The following is a 16,569-nucleotide window of genomic DNA, read 5'->3' as shown; positions in this document are numbered from 1 at the left end:
GAGAACTCCACAGAGGTGGAAAATTCTGTTTCCGTTTCAAACTGGAAATGGAAGCAACCTATAGTTTAGTCTTAGGAGACCTGTCTGCTCAAGAAATTCTCAGAGCTTGTTCTCAGAAATGTGTCTGACTACCCCTCCAAGCTGTTGCTTGGGTGGCAGCTGGCAGGCTTGTATTAGTAAAGACTTGTGGATGTGGGTCCAAAAAACAGTCTAAATTTTTAAGTGGATTTATATGAAGTTCTACAAATTTAGACGCCAGGCTCAGAATAATTTTTCACATGTGAGCTTTAAGCTAAAATATTTACACCATCTCTAAAAGCCCATTTATTATATAGTTTGACTTTGTAATAAGGGGTTGCTTCTAGACCATGCATAGAATTGAAAAAGCAAAGATCTACATGTTGTATGTTAATATTACTGACTTGCTGTATATTGCATGTGTGTATCAGTTGGGAAAACAGGTGGTCTTATGAATATATTGGTTTAACTCAAATCAGAGTCTGCTTAAAAGAAATAAAAGAAAAAAAAAATGGAGGGTGTTATGGCTGTTTAACCGTTATTTGGTGTTTGTAAGATACAGCTCTACAGAAAGCCTGAAGTGATGTTCTGTTTAAAACAATTTCTGTTGATTCTTTGGAGGGAGTAACTGAATTCCTTCATTTATTAAGCTGAAGGTGCAGCAGCCATACATAAGGGATAGAGATGGCCTGAAGTACAACTCCTATCTCTCACGATGGCCATTCTTGCATTGTGTGAATGCTGGCACCCAAATGTGGAAGGAGCTGCTATATAATTTCTGGAATAAGTGTCTTTGGAAAGAGCCTCTTACAGTGATGTTTCCTCCCAGGCAATCAGAACTGTCTGATACTTGAAGGATGCTCTTCTCTGAAGATGCTACTACAATCCTGGCAACTATGGCTCTCCAGAGCAGGTTTGGGTTAAACAGCTAAAATGGTATTTGTCATCCTTTGCAGATTACTGATACAAGATGACCAATCCCAAATAATTTCCTCCTTATCCTAAATTAGGAGATCAAGTACAGTTACTAGGTATGCTAGAAAGGTGTGTTTTCTTCGGTCCTGCTTTTTGATAGAATAGGGGAGCTAAGAAAGCTTAGAAGTCTGCCTTGCTAAAAAATATAGGAAGGTTTCTTGTACTTCTTCCTCTTCTGCCCCCCCCTTTTTTTGTTTGTGTTTTTTTGTGTGTTTTGTTTGTTTTTGTTTGCTTTTTTGTTTGTTTTGTTTTGTTTTTCCCTGATCTGAAACTGATCTGAACAGTCTCAAGGTCAGTAATAAATGTAACCTGGAAGATCCTGAAAAAAAATAGGTATTTTTTTTCCTGGAAGTGAAACTTTGACTTGTAAAATAACTTCTTTCAAGGAAATATGTTAATGAGTGGTTTTACTTGTGTGTTTCATTAGTATGCCATCAGTATGATAAATTTTAATATGAATCTTACTAAATAAGAATTGGCTGTACACACATTTTTAGTAAAGATACAGTCTGCTAAGGAAAACTCATACTCAAACTAAACAAGGTAGGTCTATATTTAGAGTTTGTGTGATCTCATTTTTGTAGTGGGTATAGGCTTAGCAGTTTTATTTTCTTCTTTAACCAGCTGTGTACATGCAGGACTGTAACACTCATCCTTAGAAAAGTGCTTACCGTGGAGGTGAATCGGAATATATGACGTTGACCACACGCTGACGTGTATCCACACTGGCACCAAGCTCAAGATTTGGGGGATACTCCTCTATGCAGGCAGCTCTCAGCTCTCCAAAGGAGCCACCGTAAGAGAAGCCATCTGGAGCTGGAAAACAAGCAAGAAATACTTGCTGCTTTTCTCCTCTGTGGTTTCTCTGAGGCAATACGACTGTTCATAACACTGCCATAAATCGGAAAATAAAATCTACCAGAGGCAGAGGAATTAGTGGAGTTCTGGAACAATCAGGTTTCGCAGGACATTTCTACTCTTTTAAGAGCAAATTAGCATAATCTGTAGACAAACTATGGTGTTTCAGCTATGGCACTAAATATTCAGTGCTGCCCTACAAGATGCAAGTGTCTAAAGCTTTTCTTGTGCCTCAAAGGTTGAAAAGGAGCATTGGTTCTGCTGCATGCAGCTTCAAACAGTAGCAGCATTGCTGAAGCTCCCAGGAGCTGCAAACATTGAAACCTTGCCAGTTCTTGCAGGTTTTTAACAGAAAGCCTGTGTGTTTGATTATAGGTCTGTTTCTTGAGAAAAAGCTTTTCTCAATAAAAACACAAAAAGTGGAAACCGTGGAAAATAGTAGAGAAAATCGTCCTCCTGCCTGCTTCAGGCCTTTCTTAATGCTTGCATGCAAGAGCTTCATAGCCCCACAAAAAACAAAAGTCAGTGCTATTTTCTGTTTTAGAGCATAGTTAGCTAACGCTCAACATTCCAGGGTAAATTTCCCTAAGAATGTCCCAAAGTGTGGAAATACAGCAGTCTCTGCTCCCCTGCCCTCTGCAATTGTCTTCCAAGTAAAGTGATCCCTCCTTTTCGCTTGATGCATTAAAATACTACCTGGAGAGGATGGCCAGCTTCTAAAATGATACTGAATTAGCAGAGTCTCTCTCAACAGAGGGCAGAGGACAGGATTCACTTAAACTGCCTATTCCTCCTTCTGGCAATTTTCATCGCTGCCAATGTGTTCTCGAGGAATTTACCAGGACTAATCCAGTCTGTCATGCACTGTGCTTTCCTCTGGCTTGATGAGTGAAGGAAGCCAACCTTGTAGTGACTCCCACTGCTCCCATGCTGGCCAGCAGACTTGTGCTGAGATACTAGGATAGCTTGTGTTAATGTAAAATTTTCACTTAGCTAGACTGGCTCAATTTATTTTCAGATAATTCTTTTGAATTTCCCTAAAAATATCACCATGGTTTTCTTTTTCCATTTCCATTTCTCTAGCATTGACAGTTCTAATGAGTAGTTTGAAAATTGTCCTTTATGTTTTCACCTGGCTTCAGGGTTTTTAAAGGGGCTGAAATTAGTAATGATTGAATTTTAATGCTATTTTATCATGCCAAAATATTTCTCTTCATGGGTAAAACCCCGTAATGCCAATTTGCATTTATCTAGTTAATCTCAAATTTAGCTACTGAAAAGTAGGAAAAATAGATGTTACAATAATAGTAGACATTAGTTTTCTGGACATTTTTTTCCCCCTTTTTACCATGGGAGTTTGCATTTCACTTCTTTTTGAGTCTGAAATTTGTTCCTAAAACAAAGATGTTATTCATTTATCTAGATGAATGCTTCTGGAAAAGCCAAAAATAATTATCCCTGGCTCCAGGTGGACAAACTGATCCTAGGAAATGTGTTTCTTTTAGACACAAAAATACTGGTCCAAATAATTAAATGACTGACTTCAGTGGATACTTGATATACCTTAGTGAAATCAAGATTTAAGCCAATGCTTTTTTATGTAGCTCACTACTATTATCTATATAAAGAAAAAACCTCAACAATATGCAAAGCACAAAACCTGCAGATACAGGAGCCTAACCATAACTGTTGTTGCTCCACTCAATTCATTAACCCATTTATCTTTTGAATTTTTACTAGCTGAAGACTTAGAGTATCTTTTTGTAACTGTTTTTTCCTTAAATATAGAAATAATCAGATCCTGTCATTTCCTTGACAAAGTGGCTTTTAACTTCTGGTCAGCAAACCCAAAATTGGCCAAAAATAGAATTCTGTAATTAACTCCTTCCTATTCCCAAACCCTTTTGAGGTACCAGGGGTTTTGTTGTGGAGGGAGGAATTAGGGGGACAGCAATTTGCACTTTTTTAACAGAAAACTAGTCTTTTTTAATGATGATGACAGTTGTAATGACATTCTGATGCCCTGTTGTTCTGTTTATATCTAGTTATTAACTTGAGGTCAGGGAAGTAATAATTGCCCAGTCACTGTTGTAGGTTGTAGGAAATTGAAACATTGTTGGCTTTCCAACAAATACAAATTACATTATATGCTATACCAAGGCTATAATGGGATATGAAAATAAACTTATCAGGAGTCTAGCAATGGAAAAGAAATATTATACTGTATCAATGGAAAATAAGCTGTTTAAGAAATGTTGTTTTATTGGCCTTGCATGGAACTTGTACTATGTGAATTCAGTGCCAGGACAAAGATGCTATTAAACTAGAAAGCTGCCCATGACCTACTTATCCAATTTTTTTAATTATATTTTTATCCCTTGCACAGCAGCCAGATGCTTTTTGTTGCCTATAGCACTAGATTATTAATAAAGTTAAGCATTACCTTGCTATAACTAGTGATCTTACCATAAAAAACATCTGTTCTCGGACGCCGGCGTCTCAGCCGCCTTTCCTTTCGCAGACCGCCAACAATGATTGTAATGCAGGACAGAAACAGCACAATTCCGATCACAACTCCAGCCACCAGAATGGGTGAAAAAAAGAAATGGGTTTCATTTCCATGATCACCGTAGTTAGGGAATTCACTATCTGAGTCGCTCTCGTTCACGACTTCTGTACAGCAGAGAGAAAGAACATGTCAGCCATGAAGAAAGACATTTACAAAGTGTGGTTATACAGATGCCAAAACTAAGGGCTTTTAAAGCCCTAAGAGACAGCCTGAGACAGATCAATTATATGAATTCATGCTTTTATGGACAACCTATTTACCAGACTGCTTTCTGGAGCTGGTAGTAACTGACTCTGGGAGAGTCATTCAGCAAATGTTTCCCTGTTACTGGGAATATCCTGCTGGAGCTGATGAAGTTACATAATTTTGATTACTTATTCCTGGAAAGATTCTTTGTATAATTATGCTGAAAGAACTGAAGTGCACAAGGAGCAATGTGAAAAGTCAAAAACTTGGGCTCCACCTGGAACAGAGAAATTGTGTGTTGTTATGAAGTGTGAAAAGCCTCCAAGGTTTTGCAGACAAGAGTGAATCGGAGGGGCATGCTTTCATTTGTGGAATGAGTTAGCATAATGAGAAACTGATCTGAAGCAGAGGGGTGAAGAAACTCAAGTGAGGCACTGGATTTTCATAAGACATGGCTTTTTATTAAGCAGAAGCTTGGGCAGTATGACCTTAACATCTAATAAATAGTCAAAATAGAAAAACCATCTTAATGAGACTTAAAATTTATTCATTAAAAACCTGAAAGTAAGTAAGCTTAATTTATTGCCTGTTGGGCTCCTCATGTTTAAATAGTAACCCAAGGATGGAGGCACATCTGTGCTTCATCTGTGCTAGTATTCAAACTGGCTATCTGCCTTACAGAGAGGTTAGGTTTGGTGCAGTGATTTATCCTACCTCTAGTTTGGCCTAATATTGTGTAAGGAAGGAGCTGTGTGGACAGGCAGACCTTGCCTTACATGTTGTGGGGGAGTAGGTATGTCCTATGCTTCACCAGGTGACTGCAGACTGAGCTGAGCTCTACCTGGCTCTGTGCCTTTGTTCTGCCAAGCAGTTCTACACAGCAACATTACTACTCTTACTTCCACCCCATTTTGATTTTTCAGTTGAAAGGCACTCATGGTGTATGTGGCAAAAACTGTAACTGCTTTCCTCTGTTAACAAAAACCAACAAACCGTCAAGAGATATTATTTAAGTTCAATAATAAATCGCTTAAGGGAGAAAAGTCAGAATACCTCCAGTAATTTATTCCCAGGTCAAACAAACTTTTGAGACAAGCTAAAGAGAGCATCAAAATTTAAACAGTAAGGTTCCTCTAGAGAACCAACTGGTGATACATGGTTATACATGTGAATTAATTGACCGCAGATGTGTTTATGAGGGGTTGTGCTGCTGATGGGAGGGGAGGTAAATGTTAGAAATTATGGGAAGGAGCCTTTGGGATTACAGCAGACAGAATCCCCGCTTAAGCAGAAGGCTCTGAGTGTTTACTTGTGGACAAAAGTTTGTCATGGAGTAAAGGTAGCTACATTTGGGCCTAGGTCTTGAAAACAACTTGCAAACCCCACCCATTTTCCTTGCCTTAATCCATAGTTTATTAAGACAACCCCAACCAACCAACAAACCACAATCAGACACTTCCTCCAGATTAAAAGAAATCTCCCACTAACTGCTCAAGATCAGACTATGTACTGAGTAAATCCGGAATTTTATTGATGCAAGAAATTATTAGAGATGCTGATGTATCAAGACTAGCTTTAAATGTGGCATGGGCTTATTTTTATATCTGGCTATATGGCAGTTGAACAGGTAAATAATTTGTTTCCTACAGAAACTAAGGCTAACAATATTATGGTCTTTTGAGTGTTTTCCAAAGTGATTATATGCTTTTGGAAGTGCTTTTTGTATGGATAGATGTTAGCAGATAGTTTTCAGCAATGTGTTCCCCACACTTTTCCTTTGGGATATACCACTTAGTGTCTTGCAGTCACAATAAGCTTTAAAAAAATGATGGCTTCTGGCCAATGTGTATTATTATTGGCTCATGCTTGGCATTAAAAGCACTGAGTAGAAATAGAAAATAACTGGGGAATTAGCATGTAGTAGAGCTTTTGTTAATATTTTAGAATCACTTGACTGTTGGTTGAGAATTTTTATAAGCGATTAAGATAGCCAGGAAATGTGTGAGCTTTTACAAAGCATGTTATGCCAACAGAGAAAACTGGACTTTCTGAAAATTCAGTTGGTTCTGAGGCATTAAATCAAAAGGGTATGAAAACCTGTCCTACTTCATACTCTTAGCACAAGCAGTTTATGGGCATGGGATATGTTTGAGGGGTAAATTCTGCTGATTTTGCAGATCAGGAACAGTGCCCACTACTGCGTACACCCAGTGGCTTTCCACAGCCTTGTTTATTCAGGCTTTTGTAAATTGTGCCTTTTGAAAGATGCGAATATCACAGCAGTGCCAGTTTGTTTAAATCACAGTCGGAGGGAATTGACACCTGAACTGAAAGCACTTGTGGATGCTTTACTGGTCATTTTGGCTGACTGGCAAAGCTAAAAGGGAAGAATCAACTTTGTTGCCATCTTGGTGAGAACATGAGCCTGTTCCATTTCTTTTTTGTGTGTGCATTTGTATTTTTGTTTTGGTTTTGTTTTTTTCAGTTGTGTATGGAATCCAGCTTGTATCTTAACACATGGACTAGTTTGTAGGTTCCTGTGGTGTCACCCAGTGTGAGCACTAATATTTGGTCTTATTTTGCTTTATGGGAATTTAACAGATTAGCAGGGACTTCAGATAGCAGGTGCTCTCTCTTACACTCTCCACTTGTACTCGAGGTGATATTTTTTAAGTTTCAAGGCAGCTCATTTATCTAGCATGTTCTCAGGGCTTTAGCTGTTCCAAATGTTGTTTTTTTTATCTCTTGTTTCTCACCATCGTGACTCTTTCTCTTTTTTTACGGTCTTAATCTAATTGAACCCAGTCTCTAGTAAAGACAAGATCTATTGCAATATTGCTCTTATTAGAAAGAACGAATAACTCCCATTAGCCTAGATCCTAAAACAATATGCAGTTGACAAACTTCTCTTATGGGGTTATTTTTAATTTGACACTAAGTCTAGTCCTACGGACTTTATACTGACTTACTACTGTGGGAATTGCTCAGGTGACTAACTACTACAGAATGAAATACTATGTTGATATAAATTCTGTGGGTTTCACTTTTCGGGGTTGGGGAGGAGATGTTTACATTACTTTTGGCAAGCAAATGCCTTATAAATTTTTCTCTTCTTATCCAAATACACCTTCTTTTGATAAGCTGTACATTTCTGTATATAAAAATGTGATGTGTTTTCATTCAGAACAGAAGCATCTGGAAATGTATGTGAAGCCCATAAATATAACAGCAATAGCAGAGTGCTAATATTTATTTTTTTTTAAGGTAAGCTGTATTTTTTCCACGAAACAGCAAATGGTAAACAATAACAGGCATAAATATGAATACTTTATATCTAATCCTCTAAATATAAATTACACAGGATACAGAAACCATTGTTTCTCTGCAGTTATGGGCGTTGCGTAACTAACCAGACATGGCACAAACAGAATGTGCTGGCTGTTACAGCGGTGAATACAGTGCAAGGGGCACATATGGCTGAGCGAACACTTAATTTATGATGAGAGTACTAGTGGGAAATTGCCTACACTGTCTATTCAGTGTTAGACAATAAGTTATCAATCTGAAAAATCCCTTAAATATCACATTATATTATTTTGCCCAGCGCTCCTGCATCTCAACAGACCAACTTGTGAAGTAGCTCCATGTAACTGAAGGAGGTGTAGTACAGCTCAATTTCCTTGGCATATATTGTGTTCTCTCCTTCTCATTAACCTGTCTTTGAAGGGGACCCTTTTTACCCTTTCTAACTTGGTAGTAAGTAATGTTGAGGTTTCAGCTGTGTCAGATCCTGTCAGAGGGAAATGTTTTGGTGTGCAGCTGTGTTATGGAAGCTTGGTACATCCAAGTTACAGCCCTTCATTAGGAGCAGCTTCTCTTTTACTGAAAAGCAGTTTTTTACCTGCTTGTATCTCAGATGAAACAGAAATGAAGCACTACATGTAACTCCATACTGACATAGTCCTGGTTTTGTTGTTGTTTTTGTTGTTGTTTTTTTTTTTTTTTTTTTTGTTCTTGCTGTTTGTTTTTGGCTTTTTGTGGGGTTTTTTTTGGTCCTCTGAAGGCACATCAGAACTAGTGAAGCCTTAACAGTCTCTCTAATTGCCTTTTTTTTTGTTCCCTTTAAAAATCAGAGATAATTTTAAGGCTGGATCTTAGCAAGATAACCAAATCTCTTCCTCTGGTTTCTTTATCTTAATAAAGATGATAATTCATATTATCACTGGAGAGGATGAGACATGGAGTGGCTTTGTTTCCTGGGCCGAAATGTGCCTGAACAGCTTATGAAGAAGTACTGATATCTTGTAGTGGAAGGACTTTGTGTGCAGAATTGTACACCAGTACATCCCTGCCAGCCTCAGTTAAGCCTTGGCTGAGGACAGAATGAGGTTAGTGATTTCTTGCTGAACTAGAGCTGACACACACTGACAGAACAATGTTGTAGTACATGCACACCCTGCGTCAGTACAAGTTGTTTTGTTTGATGATCTAGCACCTCCTATTGCTTTAAAATATGGTATGTTAACCAAAATGAATAGGAGGATGGTCTGTGCAGTGAATAGTGCATTAAATGCTTTGATTTTTAAATAATCGCAGCAAAGTGTCTCAAATACTAAGGCAATTTAAAGTATGTTTCTGATATCCTTATTTTTATTGATCACTGGTGGGGAATATGTGTTGGAATATGTGGTCTCTTTATCAAAGGGAAGAAACTGACAGATGGCAAGGAGCTGAGAGGTCCCAGTGAGGCACACTGGGATAGATAAGCTATATTAGTGGAATTGATGAAGATTTTGTTGATCCTGCCTTTATGAACAGTTCCTGTTCAAAGATAATTTAGTCTGCCCAAGAGTGACCAATTGGATTCTGCACTTGCTGCTGTACTGTGAAATAAGCCTCTGGCTGCAGCTGCTATCAAGCTGCTATCACACTGCTCACTTCTGTAGCTCCCAGGCACGAGTTCACAAAATGAATAAGCTAGGTGCATTACAGAAACAAGCTGAAAAAGGTTTTTGGATCATATGCCCTGGTTTTGTACAGAGCATCACTGTAGCAAGGGAGAAGGGGATATTATTCAAGTCATTGAATGTAAAGGCCCCATATGAGCTGAATCTTTAAAAAAACCCCACAAAAACAAACAACAGAAAACCCAAACCCTCTGCTGTATTCAAAGCTATTACGTCTGGATCCTGAGGAAGGCTGTAACCCCTCACACTAGATAAATGCCAGGATATCATCTGCTTATGGGGCTTACCTTGGTTATCCCAAGTATACCCCAGGAGTGACTTTAGACTGAAATCTGTCCTGTATTTGATTTACACTTACTTACACTTTATTCAACTCTTATTTTATGCAAGCAACCTGCCAGTTTTAAATGGAATTGCAATTTAACAGGTTTTGATTTTATTTTTAACCTTTCCAATCCCTAGATGTAGTGAAAGTATTAAAAAAAATCAGTAATTCCAGGAAAGGAAGAGCTGATGAGGAACATAAAAGGCACAGCTCAGCTCTGTCAGCCATGGTATTGAAATCAGCACATTTTCCATGGTACTTTAAGTTTCTCTGCATCTCACACTGCCTCTTTGATATTTTTTGCTGCATGTTCTAATCATAATTATAACTTTTCACTGATTAACAGTAAAAAATCAAAACTTTATTCAGATATGAGACTGATACAGACATTTCAGTTTTATCTGATGCACTCAGCTTAAAGTGAATCTGGAGTATACTTACAGGTATAAAGGCTGCCCATGACCTTGAGAAGCTCATCCAAGGCAGAAAGGGTGGCCTTTCCTCTTGGATATCTAACTCTACCTTTTTATCATGTCTGCTGGCTATCAGATAATGACTTGTCTCTTCTTGCATTGACATCCTTATTATAGAGCCAGAATGAATAAGACTGGATCACCAGCAGCCTGTGAATTGAGAATGTCAGAAGCAAAGAGAATGGGCCTGCATAGGGGCTCAGAAAATAAATCTTTTCAGATGCTGTGGCTTTAGGGTATTATGTTGATGTCACAGCAGCATGTATAGGTGCTGTTTCAAATTAACAGGAAAAATCTTCCCATTTTCTGATCCTTCGTCTATTTTATCAACATGATAAATACCACTGCAGTGAAACAAATCACTCTGGAAGTATAACAGCCCACTTTGTGATGGACAATATATTTCTTCTCCTATTTTCTCATATACAAACAACATTGTACTAATACAATTTTATAAGCGGGACATGAACCTATTACTTCTTTCAGAAACTCTGCATTAGGACTTGGAAATAAGTATCATGAGAATCCTATTTTACCCATTAAAGTGAAGTTACCTTCATAAGCTGAGATCCACCTTAGGTTGGTAGTGACTGACTGGGGCAAAAGCAGGGTTTTTTTTGTGAAAAACTCCGGTATTTTGGCACATAAACTTCTCACATAGCATTTTGGGGGCAAAAATTAGCAATATAATATTTTATCTTTTTATTCTGAGAGGGGAAGGTTTGAATAAAATGTAATTGGTAAATAATTCTGTATTTTAGAATGTCTTCTCCATAGGAGGTTGAGCTCTGTCTGCCCTGCATATAATGGGACCTGCTATAGGGCAGATGACAGCTCATGGAAAATACAGCTCTGGCAGGAAACCTAATCTCTACTGGGGGAGGGAGCTCAGGGATGGGAGTCACAAGGGACGAAAAAAAAGCTGGTTTTTTTCCACAGAAAAGTTCCATTCTTTACAAACTTTACTTTCCACCTCCACAGAAAAAGTGAAGGCAGTGATGAAATTCTTGCTAGCGCTAACAGTAACAACTGGTGAGCAGCTGACTTGTGTTCTCTTGCTTACTGTATGTATTTAGGAATTTGTAAATCAGCTATCCACTTCTGATTACTATTAAATTGGCTCAAATTTCTGATCATTTTTAAATTACAAAGTTTTGTATTTTCCTTGTGTTACACTGAACTGCTAGATTGGCTCTATTAACCAGCATATTTCAGCAATTGTTAACCTGCTCATGTTATTTGAAAATCTGGAAAAGAGTTAATAAAGATACCTGCAATAAAATTCTGAGACTGAACTAACAACTGAACTTCAGGAATCATATCCACCTTACAAGAACCTCAAATACTCCTTCTACAGTGCTTGTGGCTATGTGGTGCTCCTCAGGAATTTTCTATCGAAATAATTCTATTTCTTTTTCCAACTTCATCCTCACTCTTCAGTAGTAGTAATCTACTAAGAAAAGAATATGTAGAGTAATGATTGACACTTATTGCTTAGGAAATAATGACAACTAAAATACTGATCTAGCTAGTTATGTAAGGAACTGGGTGGGTGCTAAGACATAAACCTGTTAACAAATGCTGGAATTCAAAGATCTTTCTTTAAGGGGTGATATCATATATGATATTTCACAGCCTGTCTTTCCAGGTGATGTGATTTAAAAAAAAAAAAATTAAAACAGTTTTGCAGTGTTGTTACGCACTTCCATACGAATTATGGTGTTGATGTTACAGGCTATACAAAGCCTTTAGTATAATTTAGGTTATCGTTTGTATCTGTGAAAGCTACAGCAGTATCTGCCTGCATAAATCAAGGAGTTTTCTTATACCATTAAGAAGCGATTTCATTCCCTCAGATTTTGTTTGAATAGGACTAGGACTTCTGCTTAGACACCTGCAGGAATGTCAGTAACAGCAAATCAGATATTGATTCCTGGGATGATTTCGGTCGCCTAGTCTTTTTGTTGCTAAAGGAACAACCAGAATTCAAGGACACTGAAGGATCTGTAGAAAAAACCTGGGAAAAAATCCCTTTCTTTAAAATCCCTCTTGCTTATTATAAAAGAACCGTTTGGTAAGAGGATTGGTATATTGGAGTACAGGACTTGCTATACAGCCAAACACTATTCCATATATCTGCTGGGCTGCTTGGTACATGCCATGTATTCTGCACTCTCCCATATTTATCTTTGGCCAGCAGAACTGAATTGGGTTTTTAAAAAAGTATTTAAGACATTCAGCTGCCTTCCATATACAGCTTATTTTATAGGTTCCATGTAGTTCCTTGTAAATAATTTTATGTTGGTTTGAGATGGCAGAGGAAGGACATAAAATATAAACCAACCACCTACCCCCCCCACCCCCCAAGCCAAGTAGTCATCTGTAGGAAAATACATTTATTCACCTTTCTATATCAACTGCAGTGTGTGTATATATGTGTATTTTAAATATAACAATGTAATTTCCAATTCAAGGCTAATTTGGCAGAGGGTAAACATAAACAGCTGATAGAGATGAGGTGCTACACCTTCCTGCCTGCTGGGAAGTTGGGAGAGGTCCTGGGTTGCTCCCCAAACAGAAGACATGCTAAGAAGGACTCTCATTTGCAGATGTCCCGAGAAACATCTGTGTGTGCTGTACCACCTTCCCAGCAATCAGAAGTCTAGGCTGTGGGTAGTCCTCCCTGTTCTTAGAACTAAGTTATTTGTTAAAATATGGTCTTTTACATGAAAGGGACCAGAAAATGGTTTGGTCCAAGAAGATAAGTGTGCCCTGCAGGGGTGGTTCTAATAAAGCTATATAAATGAAAGCCCTTTTCTGGGATACTGCCTGGAATAACATGGAGAGGGAAATTCCATCCAGCTTTCACCTGTGTGTTCACATCATTTTTTTTTTTTTTTTTTGTATCTTTAATGTTAAAGGTCACTAACTGTTGTTCTTGCAGTTTATCAGAGAATTGTGATTTCATCTCTGGGACAATTTGTCATTTTGGATGAGGCTGAATGATCTTCCTTTGACTATTAACCCACCACTGCAGCACAAATTGACCTTTGATTGTTTCCTGAACCCTGCTGTTAACTCCTGACGTGCCTGTATACAAACCTTCCTACCTCCCTTACTTCCATTACTATTCCTATTGGAAATATGTCTGTTAAATTGTTCCTGTTTACTCACTGGAGGAAAAGGAAAAAAAAAAAAAAAGAAAAAGGAATCTTTGAAAAATCTATGGGATTCTTGATGGAGAAACTATTATCTTGGCTGGTGTAAAATCCCCTTCCATCCCCTTTCCAGTGCACGGGTAAATACATGCAGAAAGATACAAACAACTTTATAATAGAAAAGGAAGTTATTTCTGTCCCTGATCACACATAACTGCAAAGGGATTTTCATTTACATACCTGCTAACAGCAAAGACTCTCACAAGTGTCAGTTAACAAAAAAGAATCACACCCCTCACTCACTCCCCCCACAAAAGACAATACCTCCCCCCCCCCACAAACCCCCCAAAAGGAACCCCTTATTCAGTTTTCTCTTACCTGCTTTAATTATTCATTTTAACTATGTGCTGACAGATGTGTTGTTAGGCTCCTTCTCATTGTTAGGTCAAGAGGATTCACATGGTGTGACCAGTTTAGATGACTCAACTCAACCTAGTTAAACGTACTTCTTCTCTACCAAAAAGGTATATATTACATTATATATGCAATATATAGGAGAACTCACAATGTCCTTCAGTGTGAGGGCATGTGAAGAGTTCACATTAGAAGAATTTATCACCATCCCAAAACAGATTGCCAAATATGTACCAGATATGTGAACTGCGTGCACCTGCTCTTACGTGGAGGAATATTTGCATAACAGCTGGATACAATGCAACTTCAATTCTGGCATCTTCAATTTCTTGTGCATGAACAACCAGATTAAAAAGCAGTCAAAGGTTAAGAGCAAATTTAAATTTTATATTGTTTACATTAGTAGACAGTGATTTTCTTTGTAAAGAAACTGACAGCATGAAAACAGCTCCTATTTTATACAACACAGTAAAATTACAATGTGTGAGCTGGAGAAAATTGAATGCTATTCTGAAAAAGGCTTATTCATGAAAGTGATGTAGCACTGAAAGTAATAAAAGGGGGAAAATGGTGCTCCAGGGTTACTAAAGAAATATCAAATCCTAGCAAGACAACAGTGTGTCATCTGTACTGGACACTATCTTCATAATGACCTTGCAATTAAGGACTTGGGAGAAATCCCTGCCAACAGCAGTAGAGTCCCAGAGCTTTGAACATCTTTAAAAACCTGGTCCTTTTTCCCGTGAATGTAAAGAACCTCAAGAGGTATCTTTTTAAGGGGTCCTAATCAAGAGTGGCGGGGGTGCTTTGATACTGTACTACAATGACAGGTCATTCATGACTCGAAGCAGGAAGAGGTAAATTGGTACAGGAAGGTGAGCGAATGTGGTTTGAAGTTAAGTGGGGTTTTTTGGTTTGGTGGTTTGTGAGAGTCTTTCTCTGGTTGGTTTGTGTGTGATTTTTGTTAGTGTTTTTTGTTGTTCGGGTGTTTATCTTGTCTCCTCATCCCCCCAGTGAAGGTATGAATACTGCCCAAAAATGAAATCCCACCTTCTAGATAGCTTCTGTATTGCTATTAATTGGAGAAATGTGCTAGAAATGCTAAGTATGGTAACTACTGTGTTTTATGCAGCTACACCTACAGCTTTATCATATTCAGCCTGTGCATGTTGTAGTATTACAATTAGTTCTAAAGACTGTACCGAGTATCACATAGTGCAAGGACTTTCACTTTAGGTCATCTGGTCTCCCTTGTGCTAACAGCATATGATACAAGAATTATCGTGCTGTTTGGATTATTAAATTGATGTGTTGCTTGTCAGTACTATCTTGTTAAATCCTTCTGGGGACGAGATCAGAGTTTGTTAACGAGCAGCTGCTGCACAGTTTCCTGAAACACCAGATTTTAGGGTTGGGCCAGGGAAGACAGGGTTGATGATAAAAACAGATGGCCTCATTGCTAGCAATATACCTGAGCCTGCAAGCACTAAATGCTTGTGAAGGTATGGGCAACATCACTGATGCAGGAAGTGCCTAGGCTGTTCAGTGAGCTTTTTGGTTCTACGGTCACTGCTCCTGTTCATCTCCTGTGTTACTTGGAGATAAATCCTCTGTGACAAAAGATTAGAGATAGCCTAATAATGTGTATGTTTGTTCCTCAAGTTGCCCTTTATCAATGTTTAGTTACCCAAAAACTGCTAAGAGAAACATGTATGTATCAACCATAGAAAATTACTGTGACTGAGATAAAAAGTGACGAACAATGTTTAATACATTAATTTGCAATATTTGTCAAGATGATTATGGACTGCATGAATTATGTGCCTATTTCCTGTGATTAATTTAGCACAAGATTTTTTTTGCTCTCTCACTGACTAGGAGCTAGTATCACTGATGAAGTACAGGGTACCCTGTAATTTGTTTTGCACTGCTTCTCCTCCATCCGAACAAGTCTTCAGTTCATGAATAGGAGGAATCAATAAAGTGTCCAGTCAAATTATCTTGTGCACTGGCTCAGTTATCTGCTTATCTCTCAATTGTTCCCAAACATAAAATTACAAAGAAGCAGACACTTCACCGAGGCAGAATTCCAAAGGAGCAGGATGCCAGTAAGATGTGCTGGGGGAATGCTGTCTTTTCAAAGCTGCATTCATACCACTTTAACATGTGCAGTGTTCATGTACATGCATAGTGACCATGAGAGAAGATCAGATGAATTATTCGTCCATGCAAGCATCTTAAAGTCAGGAGCATAACTACAATCATTATTTGTAAGCTTACCAAATTAGATTTGAAATGACTCTTTTGTTATGGTTGTATCTTTCAATTAAATTTTTAATTTTCTCCCCTGAAATTCTGGCAAATTGTTTTGATCTTAGTAATTTTTTTTCTGTAAACTCTAAAAGCAATTTTAAGCAGAGAAATACGACTTAAAGGTTTTGCCTCATCCTGAAGTAACAACTTTTAATTCTAATTAATATGTTCCCGTAAAGAAACATATTTCTTTACTTAATATATAATTTTCTATATATTAAGTATATATATATTAATATATATTACTATATATATTAATATATGTAGTTTTCATTATTAGTATTGAATTACAAGAATAAGTGTGGGAGAACGG

The 16,569-nt window shown here is 37.9% G+C and overlaps 1 protein-coding gene across 1 annotated transcript in view; it reads right to left on the bottom strand.

The window, feature by feature from the left end:
• BEAN1 (brain expressed associated with NEDD4 1) overlaps positions 1-16,569 on the bottom strand; it is a 55,078-nt gene that overhangs the window by 13,859 nt on the left and 24,650 nt on the right. Inside the window, exons 5-6 of the mRNA XM_065661878.1 lie at positions 4,318-4,524; positions 1,665-1,809 (exon numbers count right to left, since the gene is read on the bottom strand). Coding sequence (XP_065517950.1) covers positions 1,665-1,809; positions 4,318-4,524 — 352 coding nt within the window. The remainder of the gene's footprint in view (positions 1-1,664; positions 1,810-4,317; positions 4,525-16,569) is intronic.

The sequence above is a fragment of the Lathamus discolor genome, chromosome Z (assembly GCF_037157495.1).
Source record: "Lathamus discolor isolate bLatDis1 chromosome Z, bLatDis1.hap1, whole genome shotgun sequence".
Lineage (NCBI taxonomy): Eukaryota > Metazoa > Chordata > Aves > Psittaciformes > Psittacidae > Lathamus > Lathamus discolor.
The sequence above is the reverse complement of the archived record's forward strand: the minus strand, read 5'-3'. Positions and strand labels throughout refer to the sequence as shown.